Source organism: Mesocricetus auratus, unplaced genomic scaffold (genome assembly GCF_017639785.1).
Source record: "Mesocricetus auratus isolate SY011 unplaced genomic scaffold, BCM_Maur_2.0 Super-Scaffold_15014, whole genome shotgun sequence".
NCBI lineage: Eukaryota > Metazoa > Chordata > Mammalia > Rodentia > Cricetidae > Mesocricetus > Mesocricetus auratus.
In genome coordinates this window covers 8,654,599-8,671,350 of record NW_024429186.1, presented here as the reverse complement: position 1 = coordinate 8,671,350, position 16,752 = coordinate 8,654,599, and the positions used below count along the sequence as shown (strand labels likewise).

At 47.8% G+C, this 16,752-nt stretch overlaps 2 protein-coding genes across 9 annotated transcripts in view; one reads left to right on the top strand and one right to left on the bottom strand.

The window, feature by feature from the left end:
* Nucleotides 1-13,629, bottom strand: LOC106020972 (MLV-related proviral Env polyprotein). 2 transcript variants are annotated; one of them, XM_013112084.3, is made up of 3 exons: nt 13,498-13,629; nt 5,870-6,042; nt 1-1,908 (listed from the first exon to the last, which is right to left on the bottom strand). In XM_013112084.3, exon 3 carries the CDS (start codon nt 1,600-1,602, stop codon nt 457-459), a length of 1,146 nt encoding a protein of 381 aa, XP_012967538.1. In that variant the 5' UTR covers nt 1,603-1,908; nt 5,870-6,042; nt 13,498-13,629; the 3' UTR covers nt 1-456. The 2 variants fall into 2 exon arrangements, with proteins under 2 accessions (XP_012967538.1, XP_012967539.1); XM_013112085.3 differs by having other exon boundaries at nt 13,503-13,621.
* A 92-nt stretch (nt 13,630-13,721) lies between these two features.
* The window catches only part of Wdr20 (WD repeat domain 20), a 65,863-nt gene continuing 62,832 nt past the window's right edge, over nt 13,722-16,752 (top strand). For 3 of the 7 annotated variants that reach the window (XM_005068333.4, XM_040742453.1, XM_013112182.3), the window contains exon 1: nt 13,730-14,033. In XM_005068333.4, the coding sequence (XP_005068390.1) occupies nt 13,785-14,033 (249 nt within the window). In that variant the 5' untranslated portion in view covers nt 13,730-13,784. Of the gene's footprint in view, nt 14,034-16,752 lie in introns of all 7 variants that reach the window. The other 4 variants (XM_013112184.3, XM_013112183.3, XM_005068335.4 and 1 more) reach the window with 4 other exon arrangements.

The window sequence follows — 16,752 nt, the reverse complement described above, 5'->3', positions numbered from 1 at the left end:
TGCAAAAACAATTAAGACTCTTTATTTGTGAGTTAACTGAGGTCCCTCTGTCCGCCTGAAGGAGCAGCAGCAGCAGAGAGCAGAGGAGAGACCATGGGCGTGAGGGAAGGGTGTTTTACACCCAAGAGAAGGCTTGGGGAATTCCAAGTCTTCAGTGTTGGAATTGGCTGCCCCTCTGGGCTAAGGTCCAGAAAGGGTCAAAGAATGTATCTAGGCTAGGGGCTACTACTTCCTTAGGCTTAAAGTCTCTGGGGAGTCGGGACTCCAGACTTGTGGTTACTACTGCACTATTTCTATGGTTCAGAAAGGTTACCCCCAGACTAGAGATCACAACTTCACCACTCAAGAGATTGGCCAGTTTTCCTTGCTCAGGGATTAGCTGGTTTTGCGTCAGGGGTAGAGACAGCTCTGATTTCAGGGTCAAACCGTGTTTCTTTCTATGGTTCTTTTTGGCTTTTAGGCTCCAGTTTTAGGGCCTGGGCAAATTTCTTTTACAGGTTCTGATTCTAGGAGCAAAGTGTTTTCTTTTGGCACTAGTTTCAGAATTAGGGTGCTTTTCCCTGGCTCTAGGTTTAGGAATAAAGTGTCTCTTTCACTGGCTTGGGTCCCAGATTCAGGGGGTGTTTCTTTCACTAGGTCAGGGATAGACTGAGGCTGTGGCTCTGACAACTGTACAGTGCTGCTCCTTTTCCTGATGAAAGCCAGTAGAATCACTGAGACCAGGAGGTACCCTAGCAACACAGAGATTAAGATCACTAACCACGAGTCTCCAAACCTGGCTTGAGCTTGTTCATGTTCTCTTTTTTCCAGTCGCTCCCTAACTTTGGCTAATGATTCTCTCGCACGTCTCAAATTGTCAATGAACTGGGGACAACCTAGTTCCTTGGGTGGGGGGAAGGGTGGTGCAGGCTGATTCAGTATCTCATTGGGTCCTATCTCTTGGGGATTCTGCCCTCCTGCGGTAGGAGCCGTGGCAACCAGTCGTAAAGTAAACAAGGTTCCTGGGTGGGATCCCTCATACACTCTGATGCCCCACATTTTCCCTCTTTCCCAGCCTGTTGCTTTCTTTCCTTGGTCTGTAAAAACTATTCTTACTGGGTTACAGAGGTGAGGGATAGGCTCTGGGTGGAGGATGTTACATGGGTACCGGTTACAAGGGTTGGCAGGGACACTGTCCTGCTCTCGCCGAAGGGTGATGAGGTCTGTTGTAACAGGCGGCAACCACCACATATGCCCAGTGGACTCACAGCCCCACTTCTTACAGAAATAATCCTCCTTGCCTCCACAATTCCAAGCCATCAGTCTATCCCACCCCGGGCAGACATAAAAGCTTGCCTTCTGGAGGCATTCTGCAGCATCTTTCTTTCTGGAACACCCGAGAGCTCCAGAGCTGTCTAACCAATCAGGACCTGCTATCTCACAAAGGTCAAATACTATATCAGGGAACCATACCCCTGGTGGGGAAACCCTAGAAATTTGCTTGACCAGGTTTCCACGGGGGCCTAAAAGTTGCCAGGTAATGTTTAGGGGTTTGTGTGGGTTACAGGCATCCCAGGCTGGTGTTACTAGGACCAGAAGCAGAGCGGGTACTAACAAGGCCATCGGGAGGTCTGACCTTAGTTTGAGTCTCAGGACGTTGTTGGGGTTAGGCTTTACAGTCCAGTTCCACTGTGGCTTGGTGCTCTCTGGAACAGGCTCTGGTGGCTCCGTCAGTTCTGAATCAGCTATGTGGCTTGGGAGTGATGTACCCAGGCAGCAATCCCGTCAACTTTGATGGCAGTGGTGTGGTCAGGATCATGACATGGGCTCTAGGTTCCAGTCTCCTAGCTTGATCTGATGCAGTGAGTGGTGGAGCCGTCTCATACACCTGATGTAACCTCAGCCAGATGTCTTTAACTCCCAAGGATACTGCATTTAAAGAGGTAATCAAGTTAATTATCACTAAACTCAGTAAGTCAGTCAGACCACAAGTTGGGGAGAATGGGAAGGGGCCAACCAAACATAATTTCAAATGGTACGAACCTAAGGGTATAAGAGGAGTTTCACATCCTATATAGGGCAAAGGGGAGGAGAGCCATCTAGCCAGCGCCAGTTTCCATGTTTAATTTGGTAAGGGTCTCTTTTAAGGTCTGATTTATTCACTCTACTTGCCTAGAACTCTGGGGCCTATATGCACAATGCAATTTCAATCTGCCCTAAGTGTTTTTGCTATTCCCTGAGTTACCTGTGCTGCAAAGCCTGGTTCACTGTGTGAACCAATTAGAGTAGGTGTGCTGTACCTGGGAATGATGTCCTCCAGCAACTTCTTTTTTTTTTGGTTTTTCGAGACAGGGTTTCTCTGTGGCTTTGGAGGCTGTCCTGGAACTCACTCCAGCAACTTCTTGACTACTAGTTGTGCTGCATGCATCAGGCTTGGAGGGGAAAGCTTCTATTCATCCTGAAAAAGTGTCTACAAAAACTAGCAAATATCGGTACCCATATTTCCCTGGCCTCACTTCGGTGAGATCTGTTTCCCAGGGCCGTTTCCTTTCAACCATGCCCCAGGCTGCCCTCAAGTGGGCTTGGAATTCGTTAACCAAGCAGGCCAGGAACTTAGAGGCTGTCTGTTCTATCTTATCTGAGGCTGAATACCTTGAGATGGGACCATCTGATCAGCTCCTCAATCATTTTGGGGCCCAGATGGGTGGCCCGTAGATACGTCTCAATAAATCCATTGCCATCTTTTCGGGAAGGATTAACTTCCAGCTTCCGGTAGGCCACCATCCCTCTGGCCTCTTAGGTGGCCAGGCTTGGGGTAGGCTGTGGATGAGGACTGGATCTGCATCATATGTTGGTTCATCTGTCACCTCGAGGGGACTAAGTCTGGCAGCTTTAGGGTTAGTGCTGAGACAGCTTGTTCCACTGCTGGCTTAGCAGCCTTGTCTGCATGCCCATTTCCCTGATCAACTGAAGAATCTCCCCTTTTGGTGACCTGGACAACGAATGATGGAATGATCACTAAAAGCTACAGGGTTTTCTGTTTATTTCTGATAGTCTTTCCCTCAGCCATCAAAAGCCCCTGCTCTTCATATATTAGCGCCACTGTATGTGTGCCTTGGCAAATGCATAGCGGCTGTCAGTATACACACGAAGCCTCTTGTTCTTGGCTAATTGCAAGGCCTTGGTTAGGACAATCAACTTTGCCTTCTGGGCTGACGTCCCTGCAGGCAGAGCCTTGGCCCAAATGTCCTTTTCCTCCATCACCACTGCTGCGCCCGCATACCTTTGTCCATTTTTAACAAAACTGATTCTATCAGTTTACCAGGTGAGTTCTGCATCAGGCATTGTTTGTTCTCTCAAATCAGTTTGTGTCCCATGGACTTGGCTAAGTACATCGGAGCATTCATGGATCGGCTGATCCAAATTCCGATTGGGAAATAAGGTGGCCGGTTTAACACCATTGACCAGGCAAAGCCTATGTGGGCCTGGTAGCGGGCCTTTCTTGCATTGCTCAACCAGTGCTTAGGAGGCCGTCTGAGAATTCCTTCTACTGCATGAGGCATGATAATGGTCAGTCCTTGCCCTAATGTAAGCTTGACTACATCTGACAAGCAAGGCAATGTCCGCTATGATCCTCAAGCATGGGGGCCAACCTGAGGTGATGAGGTCTCGTCTCTTTGTCTCTTTGAAAGATAAGCTGCTGGTCTTTGCCACAGCCCAAGCCATCAGGGTCAGAACTCCTTGTGACACTCCTTTGTTAGGATTCACACACAGGCAGAAGGACTGGGTAATAAGGGGAGTCTAACACTGGTGCTAACAACAGGGCCATGTCAATCTGGGCAAATGCCTGTTCCTGTTTACCTGTCAAGAAAGGGCTGGCTTTCTTGAGTAGGCTTCGTACAGGGGTTTGGCCATTTCAGCAAAGCCTGGGAAACAGAGAGGGCAGAAGCCAGCCAATCCCAGGTGCTTCCTAGTCTGTTTCCTGTTGGTGGGAGCAGGTATTCTTAACACAGCCTCTGCAGGCATCTGACGGCCAGCACTGCCCTCCTCTTGGGGTCCATTGCAGGTATGTCACTTCCTCTTGGCAGACCTGTACCTTTTTAGCTGAGAAACACTACCCTAAAGCTCCCAAAGTCTGAAACAGGTCTCTTGTCCCTACCCCACAGTCCTTTTCAGTGGAAGCTGCAATTAGGAGGGCATCCATGTACTGTAGAAGCGTGATCCCAAGGTGTTCAATCCGGCAAGCTCCCAGGTCTTCCTCAAAGATTGAGGGTGACTTTTTGAATCCCTGGGGTAGTTAAGCCCAGGTCAGCTGTCTGATGAATTCTTTTTCAGGGTCACACCACTTGAAGGCAAGGCAAGCAAGGCTCTAGGTGGCTAATGGTAGGTTGAAAAGGGCATATTTTAAATCTAGCAGTATACCATTGTAGGCTGAGTGACAAAGAACTCAGCAGTATATAAGGGTTAGGCACTGTGGGTGGACGTCAGGGATCCCTTTGTTGATCTCCTTTAAATCTTGAACTGGTTGGTAGTCATCAGAGTTAGGCTTTTTGATGGGAAGCAATGGGGTGTTCCAGCCTGATAAGGTTTCAGAATTCCCTGACTAACCAAGCGATGGATGTGTGGAGTAATGCCCGCCCGAGTTTCTGCTGATATGGGGTATTGGTGAATCTGCACTGGGTGGCCCCTGCTTTAAGCTCTGCTAAGATAAAGGGCTGGTGTTTAGCAAAACCCGGCCCCCGTCTCCACAAAGGTCTCTGGAAAATAAGTCAACCACGGACCTAATTCTCAGGGTTGTGTGGGCGGTTCTGAGTCTATGTTCATCTTCTAGTTGTATAGCTGAAACCTGTATAGGTCTTCTTCCCGAGTCAGTTACAGTTACCCCATCCTTGTCAAAAGATAGATCTGAGTTCCCACTGTTTTCAGTGAATCTCTCCCCGAAAGGGGTATGGACAGTCAGGCATGCACAGGAATGAGTGGGATACCCGGCCATTCCCTAGGTTCACTCATCTTCAGGCAGTCCATGAGTAGTACTGACCATGCCAATAGCCCCCTGTACACAAGCCTTTCGCTTGGAGACTGGACCCAGGGGGAGAGTCAGAACTGAATGTTGAACACCTGTATCAACCAGGAACTGGACAGATTTTCCCTCCAAATGCAGGGTTAACTTGGGTTTGGGGAGAGGGTCTGAACCCCGTCCCCTTCAGTCACCTTCTTCTTCTGCTTCCGTCACCAGTACATGAGGGGACTCTTTGGGGTCCCTTTTACTGGGACATTCCCTGGCCCAGTGTCCAACCTCCCCAACATAGGTGCACCGGCCTTTTTAAAACTTCATCTTGTTCTCTTGGGGAGGAAGGGGCTACCTCATTCCCCGACCAGGCGGTGGAGCTGTCTTTGCTTCTCTGGATCCACAGCCGATGCAGTCAGTAGCATCTGGACCACGCTGAGCTTGTCTTTCGTCTGCAGCACTCTGTAACTCTCCGATCCTCTTCCCTTTCTACTGTCCTAACGTCTCCTGTCTCTCATTCTCCTCCACCCTTATTCTACCTGTCTTTCCTGGAACGCTCCCTATTATTGCATACCTTGTTGGCTACCTCCATCAACTCACTTATGGACTTGCCAGCTAAGCCATCTATCTTCTGAGCTTCTTCCTAGGACTGGGTGCTGCTTGGCTAACAAAAGCTAGGATTACTACTGTTGTGTGCTCGGCTGCCTCAGGGTCCAAGGGAGAGTGCCCTAAAGGCCTCCATTAATCTCTCAAGAGAGGCTGATGGTGATTCACCAGCTTCCTGTTGGACATCGTATATTTTAGCTGTATTAGTTGGGTGCTTAGCAGCTGCCTGGAAACCCCTCATTAGAACCTGGTAGTAGACCTTGAGGTGCTCCCTACCTTCTGAAGAATTGAAATTCCACTGGGGTCGGGTCAAGGGGAAACCCGCGTGGATCAGGGCCTATTGGCCGTGGGTTGGTGGTCGTCTGGAACCACTTTCTGGGCCTCAACAACAGTAAGTTCCTTTTCTTCGGTAGTAGAAAGGATCTGAAGGAGCAGTCGTCCCAGGCAGGCTGGAGAGTAAATATAGCAGAGTCCAATAAGTTAATAAGACCCTCTGGGTTTTCAGAAAAAAAAAAAAGAGGGGGGGGAGTGTGTTCTGGTTTTCATTGCCTTGACCGTCCAGCAGGCCTATCACATGAAGGGGAAGGGCAGTGGCACCTGGCTCATAGGCAGTAGCTTCTTGGAGCATCCGTTCTTCCATTGTGAGGGAGACTTTGGATGGGCTCAGCCTCCCCAGGGGCATCTAGGGGTATGGGGGAAAGGAAGTATGGTGGGAGTGGGGATAGAAGTTCTTCCTCTGATGCCTCTTGGAGAATTGGCACGCGCTTGTGTGTGTGTGTGTGTGTGTGTGTGTGTGTGTGTGTGTGTGTGTGTGTGTGAGGGTCTTTGGGGATGTCCTTGGTATCCCACAAGGCAAATATTTTTGAATGACCCGCCCCTGCCCAGTGTTGAGTAGAGTTTTCAACCAAGATGTGGGGAGGGGGTCCATGATCAGGTTCCTGGGACATCCACAGATGTTGTTTTTAGTGCTGATAATGATTGACAGGAGCCGGGCGTTGGTGGCGCACACCTTTAATCCCAGCACTTGGGAGGCAGAGGCAGGCGGATCTCTGTGAGTTCGAGGCCAGCCTGGTCTACAAAGTGAGTTCCAGGACAGCTTCCAAAGCCATAGAGAAACCCTGTCTCAAAAAACAAAAGACTGACAGGTTAAAAGTGCCCTCTCCTGGGGTCTGGAAAGCTGGCTCAGAAGAGTTCTTCCAGAGTTCCTGAGTTCAATTCCCAGCAACCACATGGTGGCTCACAACCATCTGTCATGAGATCTGGTGCCCTCTTCTGAACTGCAGGCATATACACAAGGAGAACAGTATATACATAATAAATAAATCTTTCCTTTTTTTTTTTTTTGATACAGGGTTTCTCTGTGTAGCTTTGGAGCCTGTCCTGGAACTCGCTCTGGAGACCAGGCTGGCCTTGAACTCACAGAGAGTTCTGCCCCCCAAGTGCTGAGACTAAAGGCGTGTGTCACCACTGCCCAGCCTAATAAATAAATAAAAAAAATAATAATAAATAAAAGTGTCTTCTTTAGGCCAGTTAGTTCGAAAGGATGACCATTCCCATTAGTCAGCCTGCCTTTAGATGTTCCCATCCTCGACCCCTGAAATCCTCAAAATGGCCAAAGGAAAGACTCGGGAGTGAAAGGGTGGTTGGGCTTCTGGTTCTTATTTCAGGGTGTTCCAACCACAATAACAGGACAACTCCAAGGACACACACACAATCACAGACAACACTGGTGGCCAAGTGCAAATTTTGAAATAGTCTGCAGTTGTGGCCTGCTCAATCTTTTCAGAGGGACTAAGGGGGTCCAGTTGTCTTTGGAAAGACCTCCTGGCCCACTAGCAGGACCCCTAGGGTTTACTCCAGTCTCCCAGCCAGTGATCTTCCAGTATGTCTGCTTAAATCTCAGCACTACACCTGATTATGAAGCGACAGATAAAGCAAGTGGACATATATTTACCAGACAATCACAAAAAGACACCACACCAGACAGTGTACGAAAAAGAAAACCTTACTTATTGACTACCTCAAACACAAGCTAAATCAAATCCCTCAAATCAGGTATGTCAAATAAGATATTTTGAATCTTTTTTTTTTCAAGATAGGGTTTCTCTATGGCTTGGAGGCTGTCCTGGAACTAGTTCTTGTAGACCAGGCTGCTCTTGAACTCACAGAGATCCACCTGTCTCTGTCTCCTGAGTGCTGGGATTAAAGATGTGCACCACCATCGACTGGCTTATTTTGAATCTTGTAACCCTCAGACATAAACAAATCAACTGGAAAAGAGGCTCAAATATCTCAAATCTTACAAACCTCAAACACATAAGCTCAGTTGGAAAACAGAGGCTCTTTCAGCCAGTTACACAAAATATGAAGAAAACAGACAGCTGTATCAAGTACAAAGTCAAATATAATGAGGATCTACCCCATCCCCCCAAAAGGATCCCAGGGTAACCCTGGTCTTCTGGCTTGTGTTACAAATGGAACTCTATAGGTTAAATAATAAATACAGGCTTTACAACAAATACAAAATTTTACCTGTCCTCCAATACATTATAGTGGATGGGTACCAGGAGATACCTGCTTAAGTTCCCCAAGCCAAAAAGAAAAAGAAAAAAGAAAGAGGTACCTGTTAGTAGTAATCATTGTGGGCTTGGGGTTTCTGACCAATGCATCAAATGTTAATGCCTGAAGTCCAGAACCCAAATTACTCAGGAGACTCACTCTGATGCAAAAGCAAAGAGTCTTTATTTGTGAGTTAACTTAGACCCAGAGCATTAAGAAAGGGGGTTTGGGGAATTCCAGCCTGAAGGTTTGGAATTGGCTGCCCCTCTGGCCTAAGGTCCAGAAAACATCAAAGTATGTATCTAGGCTAGTGGTTACTACTTCCCCAGGTTTAAAATCTATGGGGAGTCCAGCCTCTAGATTAGTGGTTACTACTGCTTCTTCATTTCCCTGGGTGGGAAAGGTCACCCCCCCCAGGCTAGAGATTACTACAGAACTACTCAGAATTGGTCAGTTTTTTTCTGCTCAGGGATTAGCTGGTTTTGTGTTAGAGCCAAACTGGTTTCTTTTTGGCTTTTAGGCTCCAATTTTAGGAGCAAAGTATGTTCTTTTGGCACTAGTTTCAGAGTGTTAGGGTGTGTTTCCCTGGCTCTAGGTTTAGGGATAAAGTGTCTTTTACTGGCTTGGGTCCCAAAGCCTAGCCATTCAGGGACAGAGAAAACTTGGTTAACTTTTATTGTCAATTTGGCCAGAAGACATAGGATCCCAGGATCTGGAGTTAAGGGAGATTGTGAGCCACCTAGTGCAGGTTCTTGGGAACTGAACCCCAGTCCTTTGGAAGGGTAGCAAGTGCTCTTATCCACTAAGCCACCTCTCCAGCCCCCTCAAAACCATTTTGACTATATGTATGTCTGTGCGCCACATCAGTGCAATGTCCACAGAGGCCAAAAGATGGTGTTGGATCCCATGGAATTGGAGTTATAAGATGGCTGTGAACTGCCATGTGGGTTTTGGAAATTGAACCCAGAACCTCTCGAAGAGCAGCCAGTGCTTTTAACTGCTGAGCCATCTTTCCAGCTACTCAAAATCATTTTTAATTGACACATGAAAATTAAATATATGTTTATCATGGATAGTATATTGTTTAATGTACATATATATTGTGCAATTTGCTTGTTAATTAACATACTCATTTTTTGGGGGGGGGAGGGTGTTTTTGAGACAGGGCTTCTCTGTGGCTTTGGAGGCTGCCTTGGAGCTCGCTCTGTAGGCTGGCCTCAAACTCACAGAGATCTGCCTGCCTCTGCCTCCTGAGTAATGGGATTAAAGGCATGCGCCAGCAACGACCGGCTAACATACTCATTTTTTATTTTTGAGACAGTGTTTCATGGGGCCTAGACTGGGTTTAAATTCACTATGTATCTGATGATAACCTTGAACTCTTGATCCTCCTTCCTCTACCTCCATTGTTACGATTATACATATGGGTAATCATGCAGGGTTAAGTATTTACTTTTTGTGGTGAAACAGTTAAAACTTCCAAAATATGCTATCTTGTTATAATCGAATACTAGCCTGTACAAAAGAGCTCTAGGACTTATTCATATTAAACTAATACTGAATCTTTTGACCAACATCTGTCACCCTCCACCTTCTTACCCCTGCTAACCACCGTTCTACTGGATATATATCTCCAGGTCTGGATAGGCATTTTAAACCTTTTCCACAAAATTTTAACATTTTGTGAAAAAGAATCACACTTTATTCATTCATTTATTTATTTGAGAGATAGGGTCTCTCTATGTAGCTCTGGCTGTCCTGTGTAAACGAGACTGGTCTCTCAGAGATCCATCTGCCTTTGCCTTCTGAGTGCTAGGATTAAAGGTGTACCCACTATGCCTGGATGATGTTTACTTTTCATGCATCTGTGTGGTTTAATCATGCAGTGCCTGTGGAAGCCAGAAGAGGATACATGATTCCCTGCAACTGGAGTTGCAGAAGGGTTACCAGCTGCCACGAGGGCGCGAAGACTCAAACCCAGTTCCTCTGAAAGGCCAGGAAGGACTCTTAACCACCGAGCCATCCTTCCAGTCCTGGTCGCTGCTTTTAGATAGTTAGTGTCCCTAACCACCGAGCCATCCTTCCAGCCCTGGTTGCTGCTTTTAGATAGTGTCTTGCTATGTAGCACAGGCTGGTATTGAATTTTTTCTTCCTTTCTTCTGTTTTTTTTTTTTTTTTTTTTTTTTTTGGGACAGGGTATTTCTGTGTAGCTATCCTGGAACTCTCAAGAGATCTGCTTGCCTTTTCCTCCCAACGCGTTGGAATTATTTCTTCTTAAAGAAGGGTTTTAAGTAGTCCAGGCTGATTTCTCAACTGACTACATTGCTGAGGCTGTCCTTGAACTCCTGATTTTCCTGTTCTTTTGTTAGTCTTTGGGAATGATGGCATACCAAGAGTACGCTACCATGACTGGAAAAAAAAGTACACAATAAAATCTTAAGGCATACTGGTCTTAATTTTCTTTTTAAAAAATCCAGTTTTAAGCCGGGCGGTGGTGGCGCACGCCTTTAATCCCAGCACTCGGGAGGCAGAGGCAGGCGGATCTCTGTGAGTTAGAGGCTGGGCTGGACCGATAGCCTCCGAAACAATACAGAGAAACCCTGTCTCGTAAAAACCAAAAAAAATTAAAAAAAATTTTTAAAAATCCATTTTTATTTATTTTATGTGCATTGGTGTTTTGCCTGCATGTATGTTAGTATGAGGGTGTTAGATCTTGGAATCACAGACAGTTGCCAATCGGTGCTGGGAACTGAAACCTGGTCCTTTGGAAGTGGACCACACACACACACACACACACACACACACACACACAGAGAGAGAGAGAGAGAGAGAGAGAGAGAGAGAGAGAGAGAGAGAGAGAGAGAGAGAGAGAGAGAGAGAGAGAGAACAGGGTTTCACTATGTGGTCCTGAGTGGTCTGGAACTCTTTGTAGCCTTGGCATCTGTTTGCCACTCTTTCCTATGTGTTGAGATTAGGGCATTAGCATCAAGCCCAGTGATACACTGGTCTTATGAGCAATTGAATATTATGGTTGAAGGTCAACAAAAAACTTTTTCGGTCTCAGTTTCTGTTTGCTGAAGTTCCCAAAGTGTATTTTCTCCCTTATGAACTAGAAAACCCAACTGAATACTTTTTAGATAATTTAGGCTGTTATTTATCCCTCAAAATGTCCATTATGAAAACCTGTTTTTGGTTCAAAATAATACAGCCACGGGAGACTGGGATTGCCCATTATACATACCCTAGTATTTTTTAAGAGTTCTGATTCATATTTGTATTTTAGAAAAAGACAAATAACAAAATGAAATTTAAGGTATATTTTAGATATAGATGTATTAAGGATTTTAAACCAGGTGTGTGGATCATGCCTTTAATCTCAGCACTTGGGAGGCAAGACGTAGGTGGATTTCTAAGAAGGAGGCCAGCCTGGTCTCCTATGGATGCCAGAGATACAGTCTCCAAAAAGAAGAATTAACTAATTATTAAAAAAAATTATTGTAGTGCTTTTTTTTGGCCAGCATGTATGAAAACTACAAAGTGTTAGTGCTAAATGCATTTTTACATCATTGGCAGTTTCTACTGTTTATGTACTTGCTTTCTACTACATAAAATGCTTATTATTTAAATTTCTTTAGAATGCTCCCTGCTCTGTGGACTAGGCTAGCTTCCAATATCTGGGCTCAGGTATTCCTTAGGTCTGGAACTACAGGTGCCCACCACTATCCTGGGCTCGCTCCACTTTCTACTCTACAGACACGACTTTTCAGTTCACTTTTTTCCATTCTAGAACCCTACTACAGTGTTTATCACTTTAAAACCGTTCATATTCCAGTGCACATACCCAGAAATGGATACATCAAATGGTGATTGCTTAATGCTACTTTTATGTGTGAGCTTGTCCTTAGTATTTAGACTGTGTACAGAATACTCATACTTTATGGTTCTCCTAACAACTTCAAGTTTCATCTGAAGAGCCCCAACAGTTGGAAAATTACTAGCTGTCTCCGGGGTGAGCGGCTGCACTTAAAGATAAACATCCTCCCCTGGTGGCTCTCAAGGACTTGGGAACATTCCCCAGACCTCAAGGTTCCAGGAAAAGGCCGGCCACCAACTTCAGCCAGGACACAGCCATTGCCTAAGATAAGGGGGCAGTTAGCCACAAGCGTTATGATTGCATGAAGGTCTGGCACAGATTACCAAACTCTCCTTGTACCCCCACCACCCCGTTTGCGGTTTCAGGTTAAAAACTCGCTGTAACTTCTGCTGGGGTTCACTCCTTCCCAAGGCTGCTGAACCCTGGCTTGGCGCCGGCTTAATAAAAATCCTCTTGCGTTTTGCAACGAACTTCGGCTCCTTAGTGGTCTTTGGGGCAAGGGTCCCGACTGAGGGTCTTTCGAATCTGAGGCTTAAAAAAATTAGCTTTACCTTTATAAGGCACAGATTCAATGTCTAGCTCCCGAAGCTATGGGCTGTGACCCTCGCCCCCTCCTCTAGACACGGAGTGACGATGCGAACACAGGAGACAGAAGCGCCAACACAACCTACTTTCTCAAGAACCAGCCAGTGCTCACCAGTCAGGTTTCCGGTGAGACTTGAAAACACTGAAAGACCTCAATACACCCCCTTGAGACTCAGAAGGTCGCCCCAGTGGAAAATTCCTCAAAGCCCCCTAGGCAGGGAACAAGGTCAGATCGGAAAGAACATCTGGTCCAGAGTGCTAACACATGAAACCGCCCTGTTGGGATAAGCTTCATTTTGACCTTGTGGTTTCTCCAGGAAGGATGAATTATGCCCGCGCTTTTTACAATACCTCTATTGTTTGCCAAGATTATGTATATAAAAAGGCAACTGTCTTGGAGTCCGGCGCGCTCAGCTAGCTAAGGCGGCTGGAGTGCCCGCAGGCGTCTGTGTGAACAATAACCTCTTGCGGTTTGCATCCAACTGTCTGGTTATTGAGCCCGGAACGTGGCAAAACGTTGGACCTGATTACCTTAGGTCCTTCAACACAAGTCCTGTACATTAATGCTCTTCTTCCCATCCCGCTTTCACGCAAACAAACAAAAACAAAACCGTGAGGTGCAATAAGACCCAATCCTTCTCTAGCTCCTGCGAAACGGCCTCTGGGATGCATAGAGGGGCCCCGGACCCGGCACCCACCCCGACCATGTGCGTCCTCCCCAGCCCCGGGAAGAGCCGGGCACACCGGGGTCGCACAGGTCCACACACCTGACTGCACAGCTCGGCTCCGGCTCCGCCGGGGCTGCCAGCCGGCCAAGGTCACGCCCTCCCTCGGCTTCTCCGGGCTAGGGTCCCTCCGGGAAGCACCAGAGCGCCCACAGACTCACCTCACCTTAGGAACGCCAGACCAGAGCACGCCGCGCGCGCTTCTTCTTCTACAAGTGAGGAGTTTGCGCACGCCCAGCCGCTGCCGCCGGCCGGAGCGCGCCAAGTGAGCACGCGTGTTCAGTTAGCCCGCCCCCTTCGCCTCGGCCCGCCTTCCTGGGGGGTTGGCTCGCGAGTGGGCGGGGCCGCGAAGAAGGGGGTTGGGGGTGGAGCCCGAGCGGCCGAGGACGGCGCCTGCGCGGTGGGCGTGATCCGGGCACTTAGGGCAGGATGAACGCTGCTTTCCAAGATGGCGACGGAGGGAGGAGGGAAGGAGATGAACGAGATTAAGACCCAATTCACCACCCGGGAAGGTCTGTACAAGCTGCTGCCGCACTCGGAGTACAGCCGGCCCAACCGGGTGCCCTTCAACTCGCAGGGATCCAACCCTGTCCGCGTCTCCTTCGTAAACCTCAACGACCAGTCTGGCAACGGCGACCGCCTCTGCTTCAATGTGGGCCGGGAGCTCTACTTCTATATCTACAAGGGGGTCCGCAAGGTACCGACCCGAGCGTCACCGGGGGCACGCCGGCGGTGCGGGCCGAAGCCGGGAGCTGGGCGGTGACAGCGAGGCCGGGGTGACCGGTGGGGGCGGCCGGCGCTGGTACTTTTGAGTGGGCCGGTAACTCCGCCGGGGTACTCCGGAGGAGACGGGCTTCAAGAGTGGGGCGGGTGGACGCGGCGCGGCTTCCGAGGGGACGGGGCTCCGGAACCGGGGCGCCGGGAGACCCCGGGAGCAGCTGGCTGCCTCCTCCTCCTCCCCCCCTCCCCCGGTAGGGTCCGTCAGGTTCCGACACCGGCGGGGAGCGGGCCTGCGAGTCCCCGGAAGAGGTGCGGCGGCCGTCTTAGGTGGCCTCCCTTCCCGGGAGGCTCGGGAGTCCTGCGCTGGGTGAGAGAACCGGGGCGCGAGGCGGCTTGGAAAGGTCCGTAAGGCGGAACCGGGACAGGGAGGCGGAGGACTTGGAGACTAGGTCAGAAAAGGACCGGCTCGGCACGCAGGGCTACTCCACCTGCTGCGGCACTGACACTTCCTGGGAGCCTCTCCTCCCGGGTGTCAACACTGTTTCCAAAACCCTTCCCGGTAGGACCGCTGTCATGGTCTCCGCCGAGGGAGCCTTCTCCAGAAAGGTTTTTGGAGAGGGTCGTTCTGTCCCTTGTAGTGTGAGAGGGTTGAGAACTCGCACTTGGGAGGTTGCGATGATGTTTTCAATAAGCTCAGTTGCTTCAGCGGCGTTCTGTGTGAGCGTGCCTAGATTTATCTTGTCGAACGAGTCAGGCTGTGTCCCAAACAGGGAGGGATATCCCTTAAATGCTACTTTACAGTAACCGGCCGAGAGCTTAACAGTAATTCCGTGAAGCATGTCATCGTGTTTTAAAAAGTCTCGCTAAAAGCAGCAATTTATTGGCGCCCCCCCCATTGGCAATGTAACTATGTTCTGGGAATTGCTTGTTTTTAACTTTTGATTGTTGAGTGAGGAAATGAATGTACCCCTTAGCACCTTGGATGGAATGTGACAAAGTGATGAAAGATTAACTTATAAATGTTCAGGTAGTGGGAAAATAAATTGCTCATATTGAAGAGTCCATATTACCAAGGGCTAATGCATCCAAAGTCGGGTTTTTTTGTTTGTTTGTTTTGTTTTTTTTTGTAATGTATTGTCTGGTTATGACAACAAGGAAGGAGATAATGGTGTGCAAACGTATCGTGTTGTTTCCTGGGCCCAAGATGAATCTTTGATTTGTGTGTAGTCAGTGTACTATGGTGTTGGAAGGTTTTGAAAATAGCCAGTTGACTCCTCAATTTTGGGATTGGGAAGGTGTGTGGTGGTTTTTGTGTAGGAGCTGAAGCTTTAGTGTTCCTGACTTTGTTACTGACTCACTGTGATCTTGGACATTTTTGAAGCTTTTCTTTGCGTTTCTTTAAAAAGAGAGGGTTGCAGTGCAAGTTGTAATTCAGGACACAGTAGCTGTCATGACCGTTAGAGCCTTGACACACTCAGTAGATGTAAATTACAGAAGCAAGCATCACAAGTAACTGTCAAAGAAACTGCCATCTCAACATTCCTCCTCTGAGTATTCAGGTTTTTTTCTAGAAATGATGTTAAGACTGTTATCACAACATGTTTAGGGGCTGGAGCGGTGGCTCAGTGGTTAGGAATTTGCTCTGCTCTTGCGGGGGACCAGAGTTTAGTTCCCAGAACTCATGTCAGGCCACTCACTACTACCTGAAAGTCCAGCTTCGGGGAATCTGAGACCCTTTTTTGGGTTCTGAGTACTCACAGCAGACACACTTAACTTAAAAAATAAAATAAATCTTAGAAAAATTATAATTAGATCCTGCTGTGGTTGTGCACACCTGCAACCCTAGCGCTCAAATTGTGATTTTTGTGGCCAGCCAGGACTATAGTTAGCAAGTTCAAGACCAGCCTGAGCTACAGTTAGCAAGTTTGAGGCAAACATGGGCTATATAGTGGGACCCTACCTCAAAACCCAGGTCAATCTCTCTGGGTTCAAGGCTAGCCTGACCCACATAGAGTTCCAGGCCGATTAGGGCTACATAAGAACCTATCTCAAAAACCAAAAACAGGGCTGGAGCAATGGCTTAATGGTTAAAAGCAGTAGTTGCTCTTCCAGATGACCCGGGTTCAATTCCCAGTACCCACGTGGCAGCTCACAACTGTCTGTAATTCCACTTCCAGGGGATCCAACAGCCTCACACTGAATGCATATAAAATAAATGAAAGATTTAAGAACAAACAAACAAAAAAGACACCTTCCTAACCAAAACCAGTCAAACAAAAACAGCGATGAAGTAAAAATCCAACATGCTTAAAAGTTAAATTCACAGGGGCTGGAAGATTGCTCAGTAATCAAGCGTCCCTGGTGCTCTTCAAAGCCCAGCTCATAGCCGCCCGTATTTTCAAGCCTTCTCCAAATCTCTTTGGGCACCTGCATATTGTGGCATTCACACATGTATAAGTAATTAAAAAAAGGGTTAAAATGAAATGTACTCACATTAATGATTACTGCTTTAGATATTCCTTTCTCCCATTTTTTTTTTTTGTGTCTCCTTCCCCCCAATGTTGGGTGTGGGCAGAACCCTAGGGCCTCTGGCGTGTTAGGCAAGGCAAGTGCTCCCTCACTGTGCTGCACACCCAGGCCTGAAAGGCTTTTTGGATCATTCTCAGGACAAACTTCATCTGGATTTAGTGGGTCTG

Excerpts from the sequence above, each read along its gene's own strand:
- LOC106020972 (XM_013112084.3), bottom strand. The coding sequence starts at position 1,602 with ATGGCCTTGTTAGTACCCGCTCTGCTTCTGGTCCTAGTAACACCAGCC.